General features: G+C 43.9%; 1 protein-coding gene across 8 annotated transcripts in view; it reads right to left on the bottom strand.

The window, feature by feature from the left end:
• ATF7IP (activating transcription factor 7 interacting protein) overlaps positions 1–16,897 on the bottom strand; it is an 815,446-nt gene that overhangs the window by 223,247 nt on the left and 575,302 nt on the right. For all 8 annotated transcript variants that reach the window (XM_078640236.1, XM_078640253.1, XM_078640244.1 and 5 more), the window contains one exon: positions 5,105–5,171. In XM_078640236.1, the coding sequence (XP_078496362.1) occupies positions 5,105–5,171 (67 nt within the window). The remainder of the gene's footprint in view (positions 1–5,104; positions 5,172–16,897) is intronic.

Raw genomic sequence — 16,897 nt, 5'->3', positions numbered from 1 at the left:
TAAGTGCTGAGGAGTTCTGGAACCAAACTGAATATGGCCTTGTAGAAGTACACGATGCTTAAGACAGTATTGAATTCCGGTGGGGGCGTGGCTAGCAACAAGGCTGACTAGACGCAACCGCAGGAACTCCGGCTGCCCCACTTAAATCCAGACTATAATCCTGCCTTTACCACGTCTTTCATGGATTAACCGAAATTCCAAAGGTTGGCAGTAGCTGGTGATGCGGTCACGGGAAGATTCCAAGATCTGAAACAGCAGGGAAAGGGCTCTGATGGATCCATGGCCGAGAGAGGAGGCGGACAAAGATGGTGCCCGGCCCCAAGAAGACGCTCAGAGAGACGAAGCGACCCCAATGCACCTAGGGAAAGAAGACGCTCCAGCTCAGCGGAGGGGGCGTACGGAGTAGAGAAGAGAAGCCGCTCACACAGAGAAGCTATCAGGAGAAGACAGGTGCGGCGGTGGGTCTTCGGAGGCTCCAGACGGGTGCTGAGCAAGCTACGCCCTCCGCAGCCTTCCCGAGAGACACATCTACGGCCGACCCCGGTTGCGGCTCAGCAACCTTAAGAGAGAAGAGCCGGGGCTCGCTGACGAGAGCCGATGAGGAACAGCCAAGCGCCATGGGGTAGTAAGGAGGAAGTGCGACCCCCCCCCCGTGTGAAGACCCGAGAGATGCCGAAGGCTGAAGAATAGTGAGGCAGAGGGGAGAATGTGTGCCCGCGTGTGTCTGTGTGTGCGCGAGTGTGTCTGTGTGTGCATGTGTCTGTCTGTGTGTGTGTGTGTGTGTGTGTGTGCGCGTGTGTCTGTTTGTGTGTGTGTGTCTGTGTATATGTTATCCACTTCCTGGCAATGTAGGACAGGAGATGTGCACGGCGTGTGGGTGAACGTGTGCGCTCACATGGGAGAATCGCCTGCGCGTGCCCATCCCCTGTCTCACATTCCCAGGAAGTGAATAACAAAAGATGCTTCGCTGGACGCAGCTGCGCTGCTACACCAGCTCGACCTAAAAAGCAAATATGAGTTACAAACCACAAAGTTAATGGTAAGCAACGGGAGAAATGCATTCCCAGGCAAGCTTTTCAAATATACCAAAGATGTCTTTAGAATTACCTAAAAAGGGGATAAACAATTTAATTCTTGTAGATGGTGGGGAGTTTTTCCAAGGACATTGGCGGAGCACCAAAAACATAGAAAGAAGTCAATCTGAAGCACTCTGGGGAGTCTTTTACTGTTTACTTGAGTGTAGTACAAAATCCGTGCATTTCAGCCTCTGTGGGGAGTTGAAGCTCTGGGTCCCTTCACTTCAATGTGCTGGAGCTCAGGTCATATAAATAAGTGAATGAACTACATATAGACTTTGGCTGTTTCAATGTTATTTAAAGTGCATCGGATATGGCTATATTAAATGAGGGTTCCCAGCCTGACTACGAGAAATATTGAACCATGTGAATATTTTAAAGATACAATACTGGAGAAACAGATTTTTACTCACAAGGTACAAAAGCATGACTATTTTAGATTAATGATTTTAAATTCATGGAAATATTCGAACTGATAAATAAAACAATGATGCAGAAAACAAGTTTAATTAACTACTTTCCAGGTTCAGGAAAATAACTTACAACTAAAGTGGAACCCAACACAATTGGCATCTGAACCCAATTACAAAACTCCACTGTAGCACCTGAACATAACACTCCCACTTAAATTTCGAAAAATCATGGATAAGCAATGGCAAAGCCAATAGGCCTGGCCTTAGCAAGCGGTTACGTTCTTTTTTTAAATAATTTATTACCAGCATAATCCACAAAGAAAAATAAAATATTCTGCCACCTAAACTGGCTGCCATATGCTTACAAAACAAATTTAACAATATTCATTGATGTGGCTGTTTTGCTAGTGATGCTTTTTAAAATAGGTCTTTAATTGTGCCATGAGATTTGTTATTATTTGTGAAGGTGAGAGGAATTAATCAGCACCTTAACAAGCACTCAAGTGGTAGGAGCTACACTGCTACTTTCTAACTTCATCTTTGAAAAGGAGTTGGAAAATAAATCTCCATTTAAGCGGGTACCTGAAAGGTAGGCTAGATATGTTACCAGTATTTACACTTAAAAATATCAATAAAAGCACTTTGAACCATCTTATTCACTGAATAGAAAAACTATTGTTACGCAGAAGTGATCAAACAATGCATACATGTTTTGTACTGGCACTGAAAATTATTTGAGTCGATGGGTAAAGTGGGCTTCCAGATGCTCTATGTTCGGGGCAGGCAGAAGTTGACAACAACAAACCTTGCTGCACAACTTCCTGAAAGACTTATCTCCACTCTTTGGATAGGTCATCTGTGAATTTCTACTGTTTCTAATAAGAAACGATCATACCTTATAGGGCAGCAGTAGCACTTGTGGCTTTGTTGGCTGTGGTTCCTGTTGTGCAGATTTTCTTTCCAACTGCATCCATACTTTTGCACTCTATCTGGAAGAGTACAAATGCATGTGCAAAATGATGTTTCTTAGCGACTGCAGACACAATGACAGTGTCTGGATTTGAGTTAATTCGGACGAAAGTTGAAACTTACTGTGGAAGCTTACATTTCTTTACTAGCCAGCAACAGCGGCTTTTGCCATACCAGTGGAAGAATTCTTTCTTCCACCATTTCAGCCAGACCAGGCATTAAAGGGAGACGAGATCTGGGAGTTTCTCTGGGGTGAAGCATCTAACTGCTGTTCGAGGGGCTTTTAACTGGATACTAAGCTTGGATGCTACTATTGCTAAGGCCCTCTGAAAACCGATAATGTTATCCACTTGAGACACTCTAGATGGAGAGCCAGAAATGGATGTGGGAATGTACGCTAAAGTAGAATCTCAACCATCTGAGGATCTATCAGGTGACAGACAGAGATTTCTCTTATGGCAACGTTTACAAAGTGGAAGATCTCATTCGGAAGCCTGCAGTGAATGTGGAGGAGGTTGGAGTGCCTCTACTGGTCTGTACTCTCTCATGGATGGAGGCATTTTCCTTATGAAAGACACTGACGTCTCCGGAAGCAAAGCCATAACCTTTGGAATTGGTAGGGATCCTCTGGTGCTATGACAAAGTTGAGGGGCCACAATGGAGAGGGAGAACCATTAGGAGAAAGTGGGCTACATGATATTCCCTCGATATGCTTTCTACCATCAGAAGTGTCCAGATGTTGGATGACTGACATCAAAGGCCTCGACACCGGATGTCTTGTGTCAGATCCCTTACCAGTGAACAGTGCTTCAACAATAAGTGATGGGACAGCGAGTTCCATGGCAAAGTCTGTCATCAAGAAAACTTCAACGCTATTTACTTTCCCAAGTGGCAATGTTTAGCCAACAATTCTTCCTTGACAACGAGCCAGTCAGTGCTGCCCCCTTTGCCAACATTGAAACCGTCTAAGGGGTGCACCAATGTCACGAGTGCTGCGACTGGTAGGGCCTCTGCTTCTCACCCTTTCTGGACTGCTCTGCTTTTCTCTCTCTCGATGGGAGCCTTTGGAGGCACAGGCAGTGTCAACGTGGAGGCAGATGTTACTCTGGAAACCCTGTGCTTTTTGTTCCTAGTAAGCAAGTCCTCTTATATCCCTCTCAGCCTAATGCCCTACCCATCTTTGAAAGTCATTTTGGAACAAAGCTCCTATTTCTTAGTGTATTGGGAGGCTGGAAGGCAACTCTCAGAGACCTGATGAAGGACTTAAGTTACTTTCTTTCTGCCACTAGAAGGGTACTCAACAAATAAGGACGGATTGCGGACTGGAAAAATGTGGCTGAATAGGCGAATGAAGCTAGAGTCTGCTTCACAAAAACAGAAGTTAAAAAAAGAATTTGACAGAAAAACTGCCAAAACATAGATGAAAAACGCCTAGTATTTCAGGGTCCTACTCTTTACAACCAGAAAAAATAACAACCTGGGAGGCAAAGGTCGGTACAAGGCATCATGGGATTAGAAGCATTGACTAAAAGGCAATTTGTTTTTGTATTTTTTTTTTTAGCTCTGCTAGCTTGAAGCCTAGCAGTCCTTTTCCCCCTTAATTGTTCATAACCTGGGCATCCATGTTTATGTTCAAATACTGCAGTATAGTTTTGTGACAGGGTTGAAATTTGAATGGTGTTAATGCTAGGGACAATACGGCTTATGAAAGGCTTCGGAAGGTGCTTCATAGCATTAATTAGGCAGATTTTGCACCTCAATTGTAATTTACATAGGGGGAATGAGTATACTGGTGTCTCTACACACAGCTGGGAATGAATAGTTGCCATGTATAGGACTATCAGTGAAGGTTTTTTCATGCAGAACTAAACATTTTGCGACAGTTTAGTGGATAACTGGCATTCTGAAAATCATGCAAGTACAAAGCATCTCATGCTGACAAAACTGCCCTGTTTTAACTAACACGAGTTAATATTTTACTCAGAAATAGATAATAAATGAGATCTGGAGGTAGTACATAGAAAGATTCTGAATAACAATAAGGAAACATTGAGAAAAACAGAATGACTATCCGCTGGTTTCTTCAAATCTTAAGACAAACATAAAAGGCATCTCAGTTCTGTAAACGGTGGGGCAGGAGAGTGGATGAAGGAGGGTTTTGTGGGGGTTGAGGGGCACTGTATCAGTTCACTCCTTCCTTGTTCATCTTCATTTATGCAGCCAATCAGAGGCTCATCTATGACAAACACTTGCACTTTCATATAAACTAAATGTATAGCCTTTCAAACTACAGGTATCTAATTGGAAAAAGCAGAGTAGCACCAGTTATGCACTACATGAACATTAAAGGTCCTGACATCCTGGCCCTGACAAAGCCTCAATCAAAAATGAAAAAAAAAGTTTAAGGGCAACAGTCACCTGTGTAAAACCTAAATATGGGTTGTCCTGGTCAGTGAAGGGGCCCATAGATACTTTTCAACTATCGCTGCCGATTATGCATGAAAAGGAAACAGTAATATCATTTTTAAAGAGTTAAATGAAATACGCATGATTTATATACACACCCACTTGATTGTTTAAAATACACACATTCAGGTAACAGTCGATTACTCTTTACCAGAATCCCCCATTCAGTCTGAGACATACCTTGGGAAGAGTTTGCTTCCTCGTCGTCCAATGTAAGGTCAATAACCCCACCTCCAGGTTTTCCACCCTGAAAGAGAAACTTAAATATTAGCCAATGTGTTCACACAGACCTAATTGCACAGGATGCATACTCTGAAAATTCACAGTTACATATATTACATCAATGGGCTAGGAAAATAGCCTACAAATTTGAGTGGGTCACAAAAATGAGATCTTTAAGTGCCAACTGGAATTCTTGCAAGCGTAAAAAGATTCACCTGCATTCTTTAAGGGTTACTTGCTGTACTGAGTCTTAGACATGAATACTTGCTGATTCGATACTTTACTCACTAGTCTGAACTTCCTCCCTTAGGTCTCCCAACAATCAGCCAGATAAAACCATTTAAATGTGGCAATGGTGCAACGTAAACACAAAGAGATGGACGGAGCAGTGACAGTTTTCAGACACTCACTCCCAATCACTATTAGATCTGGGTAGTATCCATCATCGTGCTTTACCTCACTTTGCCACACCAGTTCAGACCCAGCCGTATGCAAATCAGTCTTGACCCTGTTCCTCATGGGAACAGTCCAGCCCAAATTGCCAAGCCAGGTCTTCCCTGGACTGGGATCGGTTTCAGGGTAACACCATATAACAGCCAGGCTAGCTTGAACCGAGTGAAAAAGTGACCCACGTCTGTGCATACCCTGCCAAATTATGGCAGACAAAGCAAGACAAGAAATGATGGACGGAGTGCTGAACCTTTTCAGACACTCGCCCTCAGTCACTATTAGATCTGGGTTGTGCAGAGTAGGCAACCAATGAATCATTGCAGAGGTTAACTAACACGGTTCTACCAGTCATTGTTCTGCCTTTAGATGCAGGCTGCATTAGTTGACCTTCTCGAATTCTATGAAAAAGGTTATGTACCTGTAACTACCGTTCTCCAGCATTGGTATCTTTCATTTATTCACTTACCTGAATTACCCGGTCATCAGGCTTTGGACTCTCAGACGTCAAGGTTAATACAGCAGTGTATAGCGAGACACAATTACATTTAAAACAGCTATAGACTCAATATAACCGAGAACATTTATTATCAATCAATCAATCAATCAATCAATCAGGGTTTTGTAAAGCGTGCTACTCACCCGTGAGGTTGGAGGTGGGGCGGGGGGTGGTGGTGGAGTGCAGCTCCGTTTCATTCGAAGAGCCAGGTCTTGAGGTTTTTCCTGAAGGTGTGCAGGGTCGGGGAGCGTCTGATGCTAACAGGGAGCTTGTTCCAGGCTTTGACTGCGATGTAGGAGACGGTTCTTCCGCCAGCTGTTTCTGCGGATGTGGGGGGTCTCTGCTAGGGTGAGCCTATGTGAGTTCTAACCCTGCCCAAGGCTTTCAGCATCAGATTTTTCAACTTGTAGCAGTGAAATGTGCATTTCTTGGAGCCTTATGAAAAAGGAGTAAATCTATCAAATATATCAGTGCTGGAGAACTTTAGCTATAGAGAAGGAACTTTTTGCTTCTCCAGCACTGGATTTTTATAGATTAACATGCTCCAATTAGGATTAACAAAGCAGTGCCAATATTTAGGGGTAGGTGGGAAAGTCTCACATTATGGGTAAAGGGTGAGACGCACTTCTGGTTGCACAACCAATCCTTTTTGGTTCTCACATCAATGCAGTAATACTGTTGGAAAATGTGAGTCATTGTTCACGTTACACAAGTTACTTACCTTCGGCAATGCCTTGTCTGGTAGAGACTATATCTAGCAGTAGATTCCTCATCTTTGACTTTCCCTGAGGTCACAATGGATCCATAAGACTTTTTGTGAGCCGTACTTCTGCGCGCCAGTAGGTGGCGCCATTCGGCTCTACATTCATCACCTGCGCCAGAATTGACTGCGGCAGCACCGATATAAGAGCTACCTAGATGCACTGATGTCAGTTTCTTTTTTTGACTGTCCACGCCACTGATGTGGAAAACTAGGGACCTGAAAGGAGTCAGCCCTGTCCCTAGAAATCCGTTTCCAGAGCGTGGAAGATGGGTGGGTCAGTAAGGAATCTGCAGGTAGATATAGTCTCTACCAGATAAGGCGTTACAAAAGATAAGTAATTTGCTCATCCTTTAGAGACTGCTAACTGCAGATACCTTACCTTTGAATAGATACCCAAGCAATACCATCCCTGGTGGTGGGTGTGCAGACCAGTATCAAACAAGGAAGTCCTGCTGAACTGAAGATGCTACGTGCCCATCCCTACAGTGGAGAAGTGTGGCTCACTGGTTAGAGGAGGCAGACCTGGAAGCAGAGGTCAGCCCGGGACCAGGGTTCAATTCCCGGCTCGGTGGGGTCTTGAGTCCTAAAATGTCCATGGACTCGACAATTCTCGCTCCGGTGCCTACTCGATTCACGGGTTCACACTCTGCGACTCTGGGCAATAGCTTGCTTAATCTCCACAACGGCCCCTCGCGGCGGGATGCCTGGCTTTCACCTTGCGGATACCCTGCCGGGGTTATCTCACAGGGGAATACCAGGACGGGTTCCCTAAGCAAGCGCTTAGAAACCGCTTGGTGATTTGCGCTATATAAATTCCTGTACATTTACATTTACATTTACAGACCGGACTGTCCTGACAGTAATGCCTGGTGAACATGTGCAGGGAAGCCCACGTTGTTGCTTGGCAGAAGTCCAGGACTGGAACTCCGCAAGCAAAGTAAGTGGTTGTAGCTTTAGTCAAATGAGCACGCAAACCATCTGGCAGTTGCTTCTTGGCCAATGTATAGCAGATTTTAAGGCAAAGCACAACCCATCTGGAGATGGCTCGCTTCTGCACAGCCCGGTTGTTCTTTGCATCAACATACCCCACGAAGAGTTGGTACTCAGCGATCAAGATAGATCGACAACACACTTTTTGGGTCCAGATGGTGGAGTCACTCTTCTTTAGAGGGATGTGGAGGAGCGTGAAAGGTAGGCAGTGTGATGGATTGGCCGATGTACAATGGGGTAACCATGTTCAGTATAAAGGATAGACTGATAACTACGGTGGCATGGATGACAAGGCCTGCAGCTCACTTACTCTACGGGCAGATAAAGCCACAAGGAAAGCTGTTTTAATCGTCAGACACCTGACAGGAAAATTATGAAGAGGCTCGAAAGGCACACACATCAAGAAAGTCAACACCAGATTAAGGTCCCACTGAGGCATGATAAATGGTGAAGGAGGGAAGAGATTAACAAGAACTTTTAGAAACCCATTTTCAATAGGGGATTTGAACAGAGAGGATTAGTCAGCTGCAAAAGGCCGAAAGAGCAGACACAAATCCCTCAAGAGTGCCCAGAAGAGATCCCTGCTGGGAAAGGGAAAGAATGAAGAGTACAACTACAGAAAGGGGATCAATAGCTTTTTCTGCACACAATGCCACAAATGGTTTCCAACGGCAGGAGTATACCATCTTGGTGGAGGGATGCCAGGCTGTCAAGATGATGTTACAGACTTCAGGAGGAAGGTCAAACGTTCAACAGGCACGGCTCAATCTCCAGGCAAGAAGACGGGATCTGGGCAGGATTGGGTCAAGGACCCTCCGCTGCTGCAACAGAAGATTCTCCTGAAGGGGCAGCCTGATCGGAGGATCGATAGCCATGCTCAATAACTTGGGATACTAGACTCTCCGTGCCCACTTCAGACCCAAAAGGATGACTTGGGCCTGTCGTTCTTGAGCACCCTGGGCAGGAGTGGTAAGGGCAGAAAGGCGTACTGGAGGCCTGTGCTCCACACAAGACAAAAAGTGTCACCAAGTGAGAGCTGCTTTGAAATCTCCAAAGGGCAAAACTGCCTCACAGTGCGTTCTCGGTGGATTGAAACAGATCTAGCCAAGGCTCTCCCCACTGTTGAAAGAGACCATGTGCCACCTCTGGTTGGAGGCACTTGTGATCCGTTAGGCATCAACGGCTCTGTTAGTCCGCTCTGGCGTACAAAGAGCCCGCCAGGTGTTGAACCACCAGTGATATGCTCTGCTGTTCCAGCCCTGTCCAGAGATGCAGGGCCTCTTGACAAAAGGTCCAGGGTGGTGTTGTCCATGAAAACCTGGACTAGCCTTCCCTTGATGGAGGGTAGAAAGGCTTTCAATGCCAGTTGGACTGCACAGAGTTCCAGCAGCTTGATGTGGAATCAAGGTACCGCCGGGGACCAGAGGCCTCTGATCTCCACCACTCCCAGATACCCCCCCATCCCAGGAGTGTCGCATCTGTCACTACTGTGAGATCTAGTTGCGGGAGAGGGGTCAGCCTCTGACCCAATCGCAGTTTGTGAGTCACTACTGCATCTCTTACACAGTTCCCTCCGAGATCTGGACCATGTCGGAAAGGTTCCCCTAAAGTTGGGCCCATTGAAACTTAAGGTCCCGCTACAGAGCCTGCATATGCCATCGGCATGAGTTACCAGCAGGATGCAGGTGCCCATGTGTCAGAGTCTGCGTCACCAAAATCCAGGATAGAGGCTGAAACATCGGAATCATAGCCTGAATGTCCTGGACTTGCCACTCAGGAGAATAACCCAGAAACTCCAAAGAGTCCAGAATAGCTCCAATAAAAGGGAGTGTGAGTTCGTTATGACTTTGGCATGTTGATAGTGAACCCTAGTGAGTCCAAATGGCTCGCCGTAGTGTGGAGGTTGGAGACGGCAGCCGGAGGCAAGCGAGCCTTCAATACTAGTAGTCGGGATAGGGAAAGACTGGCAACCCTGATGAACTGCAAGTGTTCGTGGCCCACTGTGAAGCGCAGGTAACATTGGTGGGCAGGCAGGACAGGAATGTGGACATAAGCATCCTGCAAGTCCAACGCTACCATCCAGTCTCCTGGGTCCATGACAGACAGGACCTGAGCTAACATGAGCATTTTGAATTTTCTACTTCTTAAGGAAGTAGTTGAGGGCCTGCCGGTCTAGGATAGGACAAAGGCCAAAGTCCTTTTTGGGGACCAGAAAGAAGTGAGAATATCAACCACGTGACTTTCCTGTGGAAAAGGGATAGATGATTCTCTGTCAGCCGGTCATGAGATTGTGGCATGAAGGGAGGAGTTGGCACAAAGGTATACAATTGGAGACTTAAAGAGAGAGGGCTGGTATGGCAGCCGCAAAAAACACAGACAGAGCGGAAAAGTAACCCTTCCGAGTTCCCACATCAGAGCCCTGTTGGTAAAGGGTCAGAATAAATAAAAAGACAGTAGAAAGAGAAGCAGAGAAAGGGGCAATATACCTTTCAGTATAGTACAAATTTCTGCTAACACCAGGCATATACCGACTTACTGGAGGGCCGCCTTACCGCCAAAATAATGTTGCATACTTCGGGAGGAAGGTCAAAAGCCATCAACTGCCGCCGCTCACTCTCCACGAATGGAGGCGCAGAGTTGACATGTTTGGGTGGAGGACCCTACACTGCTGCTGCGACAGAAGATCCTCCCGAAGGGGCAGCCTGATTGGGGCATCGTTGCTAATTTTCAGAAGCTCTGGATACCAGACTCTCCTCGCCCAGTCCGGAGCCACAAGAATGACTTGGGCCCGATTGCTCCTGATCTTCTTCAGAACCCTGGGCAGGAGTGGAATGGACAGAAAGGCATAAAGTAGGCCTGAGCTCCACTCACAACAAAAGGCATCGCCGAGTGATAGCCGCCTCGGACACTTCAGCGCACAGTACTGCTGACACTGCGTGGTCTCTTCGGAGGCGAACAAATCTAACCAAGGTTCTCCCCACTGCTGAAAGAGACCTTTGCGCCACCTCTGACTGGAGATGCCATTCGTGAACCACTAGGCATCGACGGCTGAGTTCAGCCGCTCTGGAGTTCAGAGAACCTGCCAGGTGTTGAATCACCAGGGTTATACCCTGCTGTTCCAGCCATGTCCATAGACGCAGGGCCACTCAACAAAGGGTCTACGGCCCCACTCCATCCTGCTTGTTGCAGTACCAAATGGTGGAGGTGTTATCCATGAACACAAGTACTAACTTCCCCTTGACAGAGAGAAGAAATGCCTTCAATTCCAACCGAATCTCTCGGAGCTCCAAGAAATTTATGTGGAGCCCAGACTCCACCGGAGACCTGTGTCCCATGATCTCCACCTCTCCCAGATGGCTGCCCCATCCCAGAAGTGACGCATCTTTCACTACTGTGATATCTGGTTGGGGAAGGGAGAGGGGTCTGCCATTGACACAATCGCAGTTCGTCAACCATCACTGCAGATCTTTCGCAGTCCCTCCAGCGATCTGAACCACCTCGTTGGATTTCCCTGATGCTGTGCCCACTGGAACTTCCGGTCCCACTGCAGAGCCCACAAACGCCACCTGGCATGCTTTACTAACAGGATGCAGGAGGCCATGAGGCCCAACAGCCTCAGAGTCAGTCTCACCGAAATCCAGGACAGAGGCAGAAATATCAGTATTATAGCCTAATATCCTGGACTCGCTGCTGAGGAGGACATGCCCGAAACTGCACTGTGTCCAGTACAGCTCGGATGAAAAGGAGTGTCTGAGAAGGAGTCAGGTGTAGCTTCGGCACATTTATAGAGAACCACCCCGAAAGCAGGAGGTTTGCCGTAGTCTGAAGGTGGGTGACGACTGCCTGGGACGAGGACGCCTTCAATAGCCAGTCGTTGAAGCAGGGAAAGACTGATACCCCTAATCTGCGCATATGAGCTGCAACCACCGCCATCACCATGGTGAAAACCAGAGGGGCTCTAGAAGATAACATCTTTGAATTTCGAGGTACGCTTTATCGACAAACCAAAGGCGTAAGTATGGGCGCTTCATGCGCACCGACAATTGCGAATATTTATGTTGCACACTTTGAACATAGTCATATTTTCAATGAAGTAGCGCCTTTTTTTTTAATCCATTTTTTATTGGTCGCGATATATCGACGACATTGTATTTATATGGGATGATAATGAAGACATGTTAGCTGAATTTATACTCTGGCTTAACACATGCGATAGAAATCTTAAATTTACATCCCACATAAGCAACAAAGAAATGGAATTCCTTGATATAAAAATCAAACATGATCAAGGTTATCTTTTTACAGATTTATATGTAAAACCTACCGCCCGAAACACCTTACTTCAGTACCAAAGTTTCCACCCGTCAACCCAAAAAAAACGTATACCGTTCAGTCAATTTTTAAGACTGCGACGTAACTGTACCAAATTGGAACATTATGATGAGCAAGCAATTTCTATGAAAGAAAAAAATGAGGAACGTGGATATCCTCACAGACTTGTACGTGAATCATTCAAACGGGCCAGATTCTTTGATCGTCAACATCTTCTTCAAGGAAACAATACAAAAAAAGATGATCACTTGGTATTTGTAACCAGACATTCAGTTTTAAATGACAAAGTACGCCAAATTATATACTCTAATCTGCATTTACTTAACATCAACAGATCTGAAGAAGAAATAATCCCCAAACCAGTCTTTGCCTACAGAAGAAATAAAAACATAAAAGACAGTGGTAAGATCTAGAATGCCAGGCCCCAAAAAATCTGTACAAAGAAGCATTACAGGTGACAATCCTGTTGTTGGCAATTTTAAATGTGGCAATTGTAAAACATGTCCACAAGCAAAGGAAGGCAGGGAATTACTGTTCAATAACGTAAGAATCGAAGCTAAGACTATGACCAATTGTAAGACTCAAAATGTAGTCTACTTACTTATCTGCCCATGCAACAAAGGTTACGTGGGAGAAACATCACGTGCCATAGGATACGGAACACAAACCAGCTGTGCGAACTAAAAAGATGTGTGCTCTGCTGGTATGTCACTATATAGAAAAAGGATATTCACCAGAGGATTTACACTGGTTTGTACTGGAAAATATACAAACTCGAGAAGGACTTTGCCCAGATAAAATTAGGAAAAACCTATAAGTAAAATGGATTTTTACTCTAGATACTGTAGCTAATGGGCTTAATTAAGATATTCCATGGGAGCATGCAATTATCTGAATCATACGTCCTATCGATTGATACTGAAATCGGTAATAGATCCCCATATAGAACCAATATCTGATGATTTATATTCAAGCGCTAAAAATGATTTTCTAAACAAACATAAATGTTGTAAATATAATTCTGATGTTCCAGTGATTTGACACAGGTGGTTATAATTTAGTACAATATGACAATTCTGATCCTTTCAATTTTTATATGGCATTTAAATTTGAAATAGTAAGTAAAAACTCACTACAACTTTGATCATTTTTTAGTTATGGTAATAATATCGCTCTCTTCACATTTAACAAAATAAATTCAAGATAGGGAGTCTAACTTCACCATAATTACAATTTTTCAATACTCAATATGGTGACCAAATTTGTCCTACTTTTATGTCTATGAACAATTCGACAGTTCAACTGGTATCTGTACTACATAAACGAATTTGTGGTTACTATAATGTGGTTACTACAATATAGGACGTATAAATAAATTAAAATATAACCTATCTCTGGTTTATAGAAGAAAATAAACAGATGATATATAACGTAGTCCTATTTCAATATCTATGACAATCGCAACGTCAACGAACCACAAATGACGTATATACGCGAGCGACTCCGTCCACCTCGGCTAGTTTCTAAACACCGGTTCCCAATTTCCCATTTACAATTCAATATATATAGCTTTAAACATTGTGGTGCCATTTCGTCATTCTATCCGCCAACCGCTGACGGCATCTTTACTACAGAAATCCAGCTACACTGCATCTTAAAGATATCATACAGGTAAGATCTCTATCGTAGGCGTCTCGACGCACATCAACCCAAAGATCTCAATTTTCTAAAATATAGTCCTTAATTATTTATTTTTCAGAATTGCACTCTTTAAAGACGGCTCCCTTACATCATGGCATCCAACAGTTTAACCCAAAAGACGCTTGTTATTAAATAAGGTACATGCGAAGGCAACTATAATTAGTATTGTCATTAAATACTAATGCAGTAAAAATATTTTCTAATGCTGTTCATAAACATCGCTAAAATTAGACAGTTGTTCTATCTGTATAGGACATCATTACTTTTACCGATTTGACTGGCAACGTATTTGTTTGGAAGTCGTCCCTTTACATATCAAAGTCGTTGAAAAAATAGAACGTGTGAAGCACCACGAAACGATATATTGGTAAATTACCGGTTTTGTCATAAGCTAGGCTTTTATGAAGCATCAAAGTTTCAAGGCTTGTTATTTAAACAAAACAAATCTGTAATTTATCCTTAGATACTCAGAGAGGTGATTATTCTTTATCCAAGAAGAAAGACGAGACACATAAGCATGATACAATAGAAATAGTATCCTGTTCACTCTTAAAGTAGGTAACTGACCTTTTGAATTTTTTGGAAATAATCGCCATCTAGTTTCAAGTTGAAATTTACAGAACAGTTCAACCATAATTCAATTAGGCATTCACCACCTGAATCGATGTTTTAAATGCCATAGATACAAAGTCATAAATTATAACTACAGTTCAAAAATAAACCTAATGAGAGAATCACCATATGATATCTGGATTTAGTTATTTTCTTTATGACACCATAATTGTTTTTCCTTTTTCTTTCTTTATATATCTCTATATCTCATTCTATCTACAGATAGGGTCTGATTCAAATGCATCTATATAACTGAGTTTATTTTGACACTACAAATGTCTTTCTCCTTTTTTCTCTTTCTCCATATATTTCTATATCTCATTCTATCCATAGATAGGGTCCGATTCAAATGTATCTGTATAAATGAATTAATTTTGCGCAATAATTCCTTGTCATGTAATCCGTATACACAAATATGATTCTGGTTACCGCATTCTATATTGTCAAAAATATCATTCAAAATCATGTATTTGGATATACAAATTTCATGTTTATCATCAAAATGTCAATATCGATTTAAAATGAATATAGATTATTTGGCTGCTTTTGTCCGAAATGTGGAATCGATTGTTAAACTTTTCGAAATAATGACCATGCCTATGGATACAATGCACTTTATGTATGTAAATAGTGTATAAGAATAGTGCACATAATTTATATTTTTTGACAAATTTTTTTTTTCTTCATATTTATTTTCAGTGTTGTCTATAAATGTTTCATTGCAAATGACGGTCTCCTGATGAAGGCAGTAGCCGAAACGCGCCTAGTGTTCCAACCCACCGCTTTGCCTACTTCAAAAGCCCCTTAATCCATCTAGTCATTCTTCATGTTTCTTTGTTGTCTTTGTAAATAGTGTTGTTAATATATATATATGCAATGCTATCAATATCTGGAATTGGTTATAAATGAAAATATACATAATACTGACAAAAAACAAAAAAGAGAAAAATTTAAATAAATGTGAATATATTTTTTCATAAAAGCAATCTTTGATATTTATTCATACTTTCTTTAATTAATGTTGTTATGTGCACTATATTGACCACGAGATTCACCCCATAGGAGGTGGCACATAATTTAAAAATTGTTTGCTACAATTTTCTTTCTCAATTTATCGAAACTGCACTGTGTCCAGTACAGCTCGGATGAAAAGGAGTGTCTGAGAAGGAGTCAGGTGTAGCTTCGGCACATTTATAGAGAACCACCCCGAAAGCAGGAGGTTTGCCGTAGTCTGAAGGTGGGTGACGACTGCCTGGGGCGAGGACGCCTTCAATAGCCAGTCGTTGAAGCAGGGAAAGACTGATACCCATAATCTGCGCAGATGAGCTGCAACCACCGCCATCACCATGGTGAAAACCAGAGGGGCGCGCTGGTGAGGCTGAAGAGGAGCCCGGTAAACTGAAAGTATTCATGGCTTACCTTGAACAGCAGGTAACGCCTGTGGCCCAGCAGAATGGGGATGTTAAAATATGCATCCTGCACGTCCAAAGCTACCATCTAGTCTCCTTGGTCTAGGGCAGACAAGACCTGAGCCAGAGAGAGCATTTTGAAATTCTCCTTCTCGAGGAAGAGATTGACGGTCCTAAGATCTAAAATGGGCCACGGTCCTTTCTTCTTCCGAATCAAAAAGTAGCAGGAATAACAGCCACTGACTACTTCTGAAACCGGGACCCTTTCTATAACTCCCTTGGCCAAGAGAACTGTACTTTCCTCCTGGAGCAATTTTAAATGATCCTCCGTAAACCGTTCCGGGTTCAGCTGAATGGGATAAGGAAAAGAAAGGAAAGGTAGAGCCTAGCCCTCCTGAATGATCTGCAAGACCAACTTGTCCGATTTTATGGAACTTCAGTATGTGTGTGTGTGTGTGTGGGGGGGGGGGGGTGAAGATGGATTCTCCCATCAACTGGAAAGGTGCGGTCTTGCAGAGTCAGACTAGGAGTGCTTGGAGGCTACGGTGCCAAGGGAAGGGTGGCTGAGTACTTCGGACTTCTATTCCTAGGTCGGAATGAACTGCAACCACGTCCTCACACAGCTTGGGAAGCCTGTGCGGGACGTTGGCTGGGATAGGGCTGATGTGGCTGAAATACCCTTCTGTTGCCACTAAAGGAGTGAAAGTAAGACTGGCCATGAGGAGAAGTAAAGAGGCTCAGGATCTGGCTGTAGCTCGAGTCTCCTTGACCCTCACTAGGGACGAAACAGCCTTTTCCCCAACAAAGCGGGTCCCATCAAAGGGCATGCCCATCAGATTTGCCTAGACACCCATTTATAAGCTTGGCGTGGCACCTCAAGGCCACAGTTGTGGAAATGAATTTGCCCAGCGAATCCGTTGCATCAAGGCCAGACCTATTGGTGAATTTTGCTGCATCTCTCCTGTCTTTAACAGCTTGAGAGAGCACAGCCAGGGACT

The sequence above is a fragment of the Lissotriton helveticus genome, chromosome 1_1 (assembly GCF_964261635.1).
Source record: "Lissotriton helveticus chromosome 1_1, aLisHel1.1, whole genome shotgun sequence".
Lineage (NCBI taxonomy): Eukaryota > Metazoa > Chordata > Amphibia > Caudata > Salamandridae > Lissotriton > Lissotriton helveticus.
The sequence above is the reverse complement of the archived record's forward strand: the minus strand, read 5'-3'. Positions and strand labels throughout refer to the sequence as shown.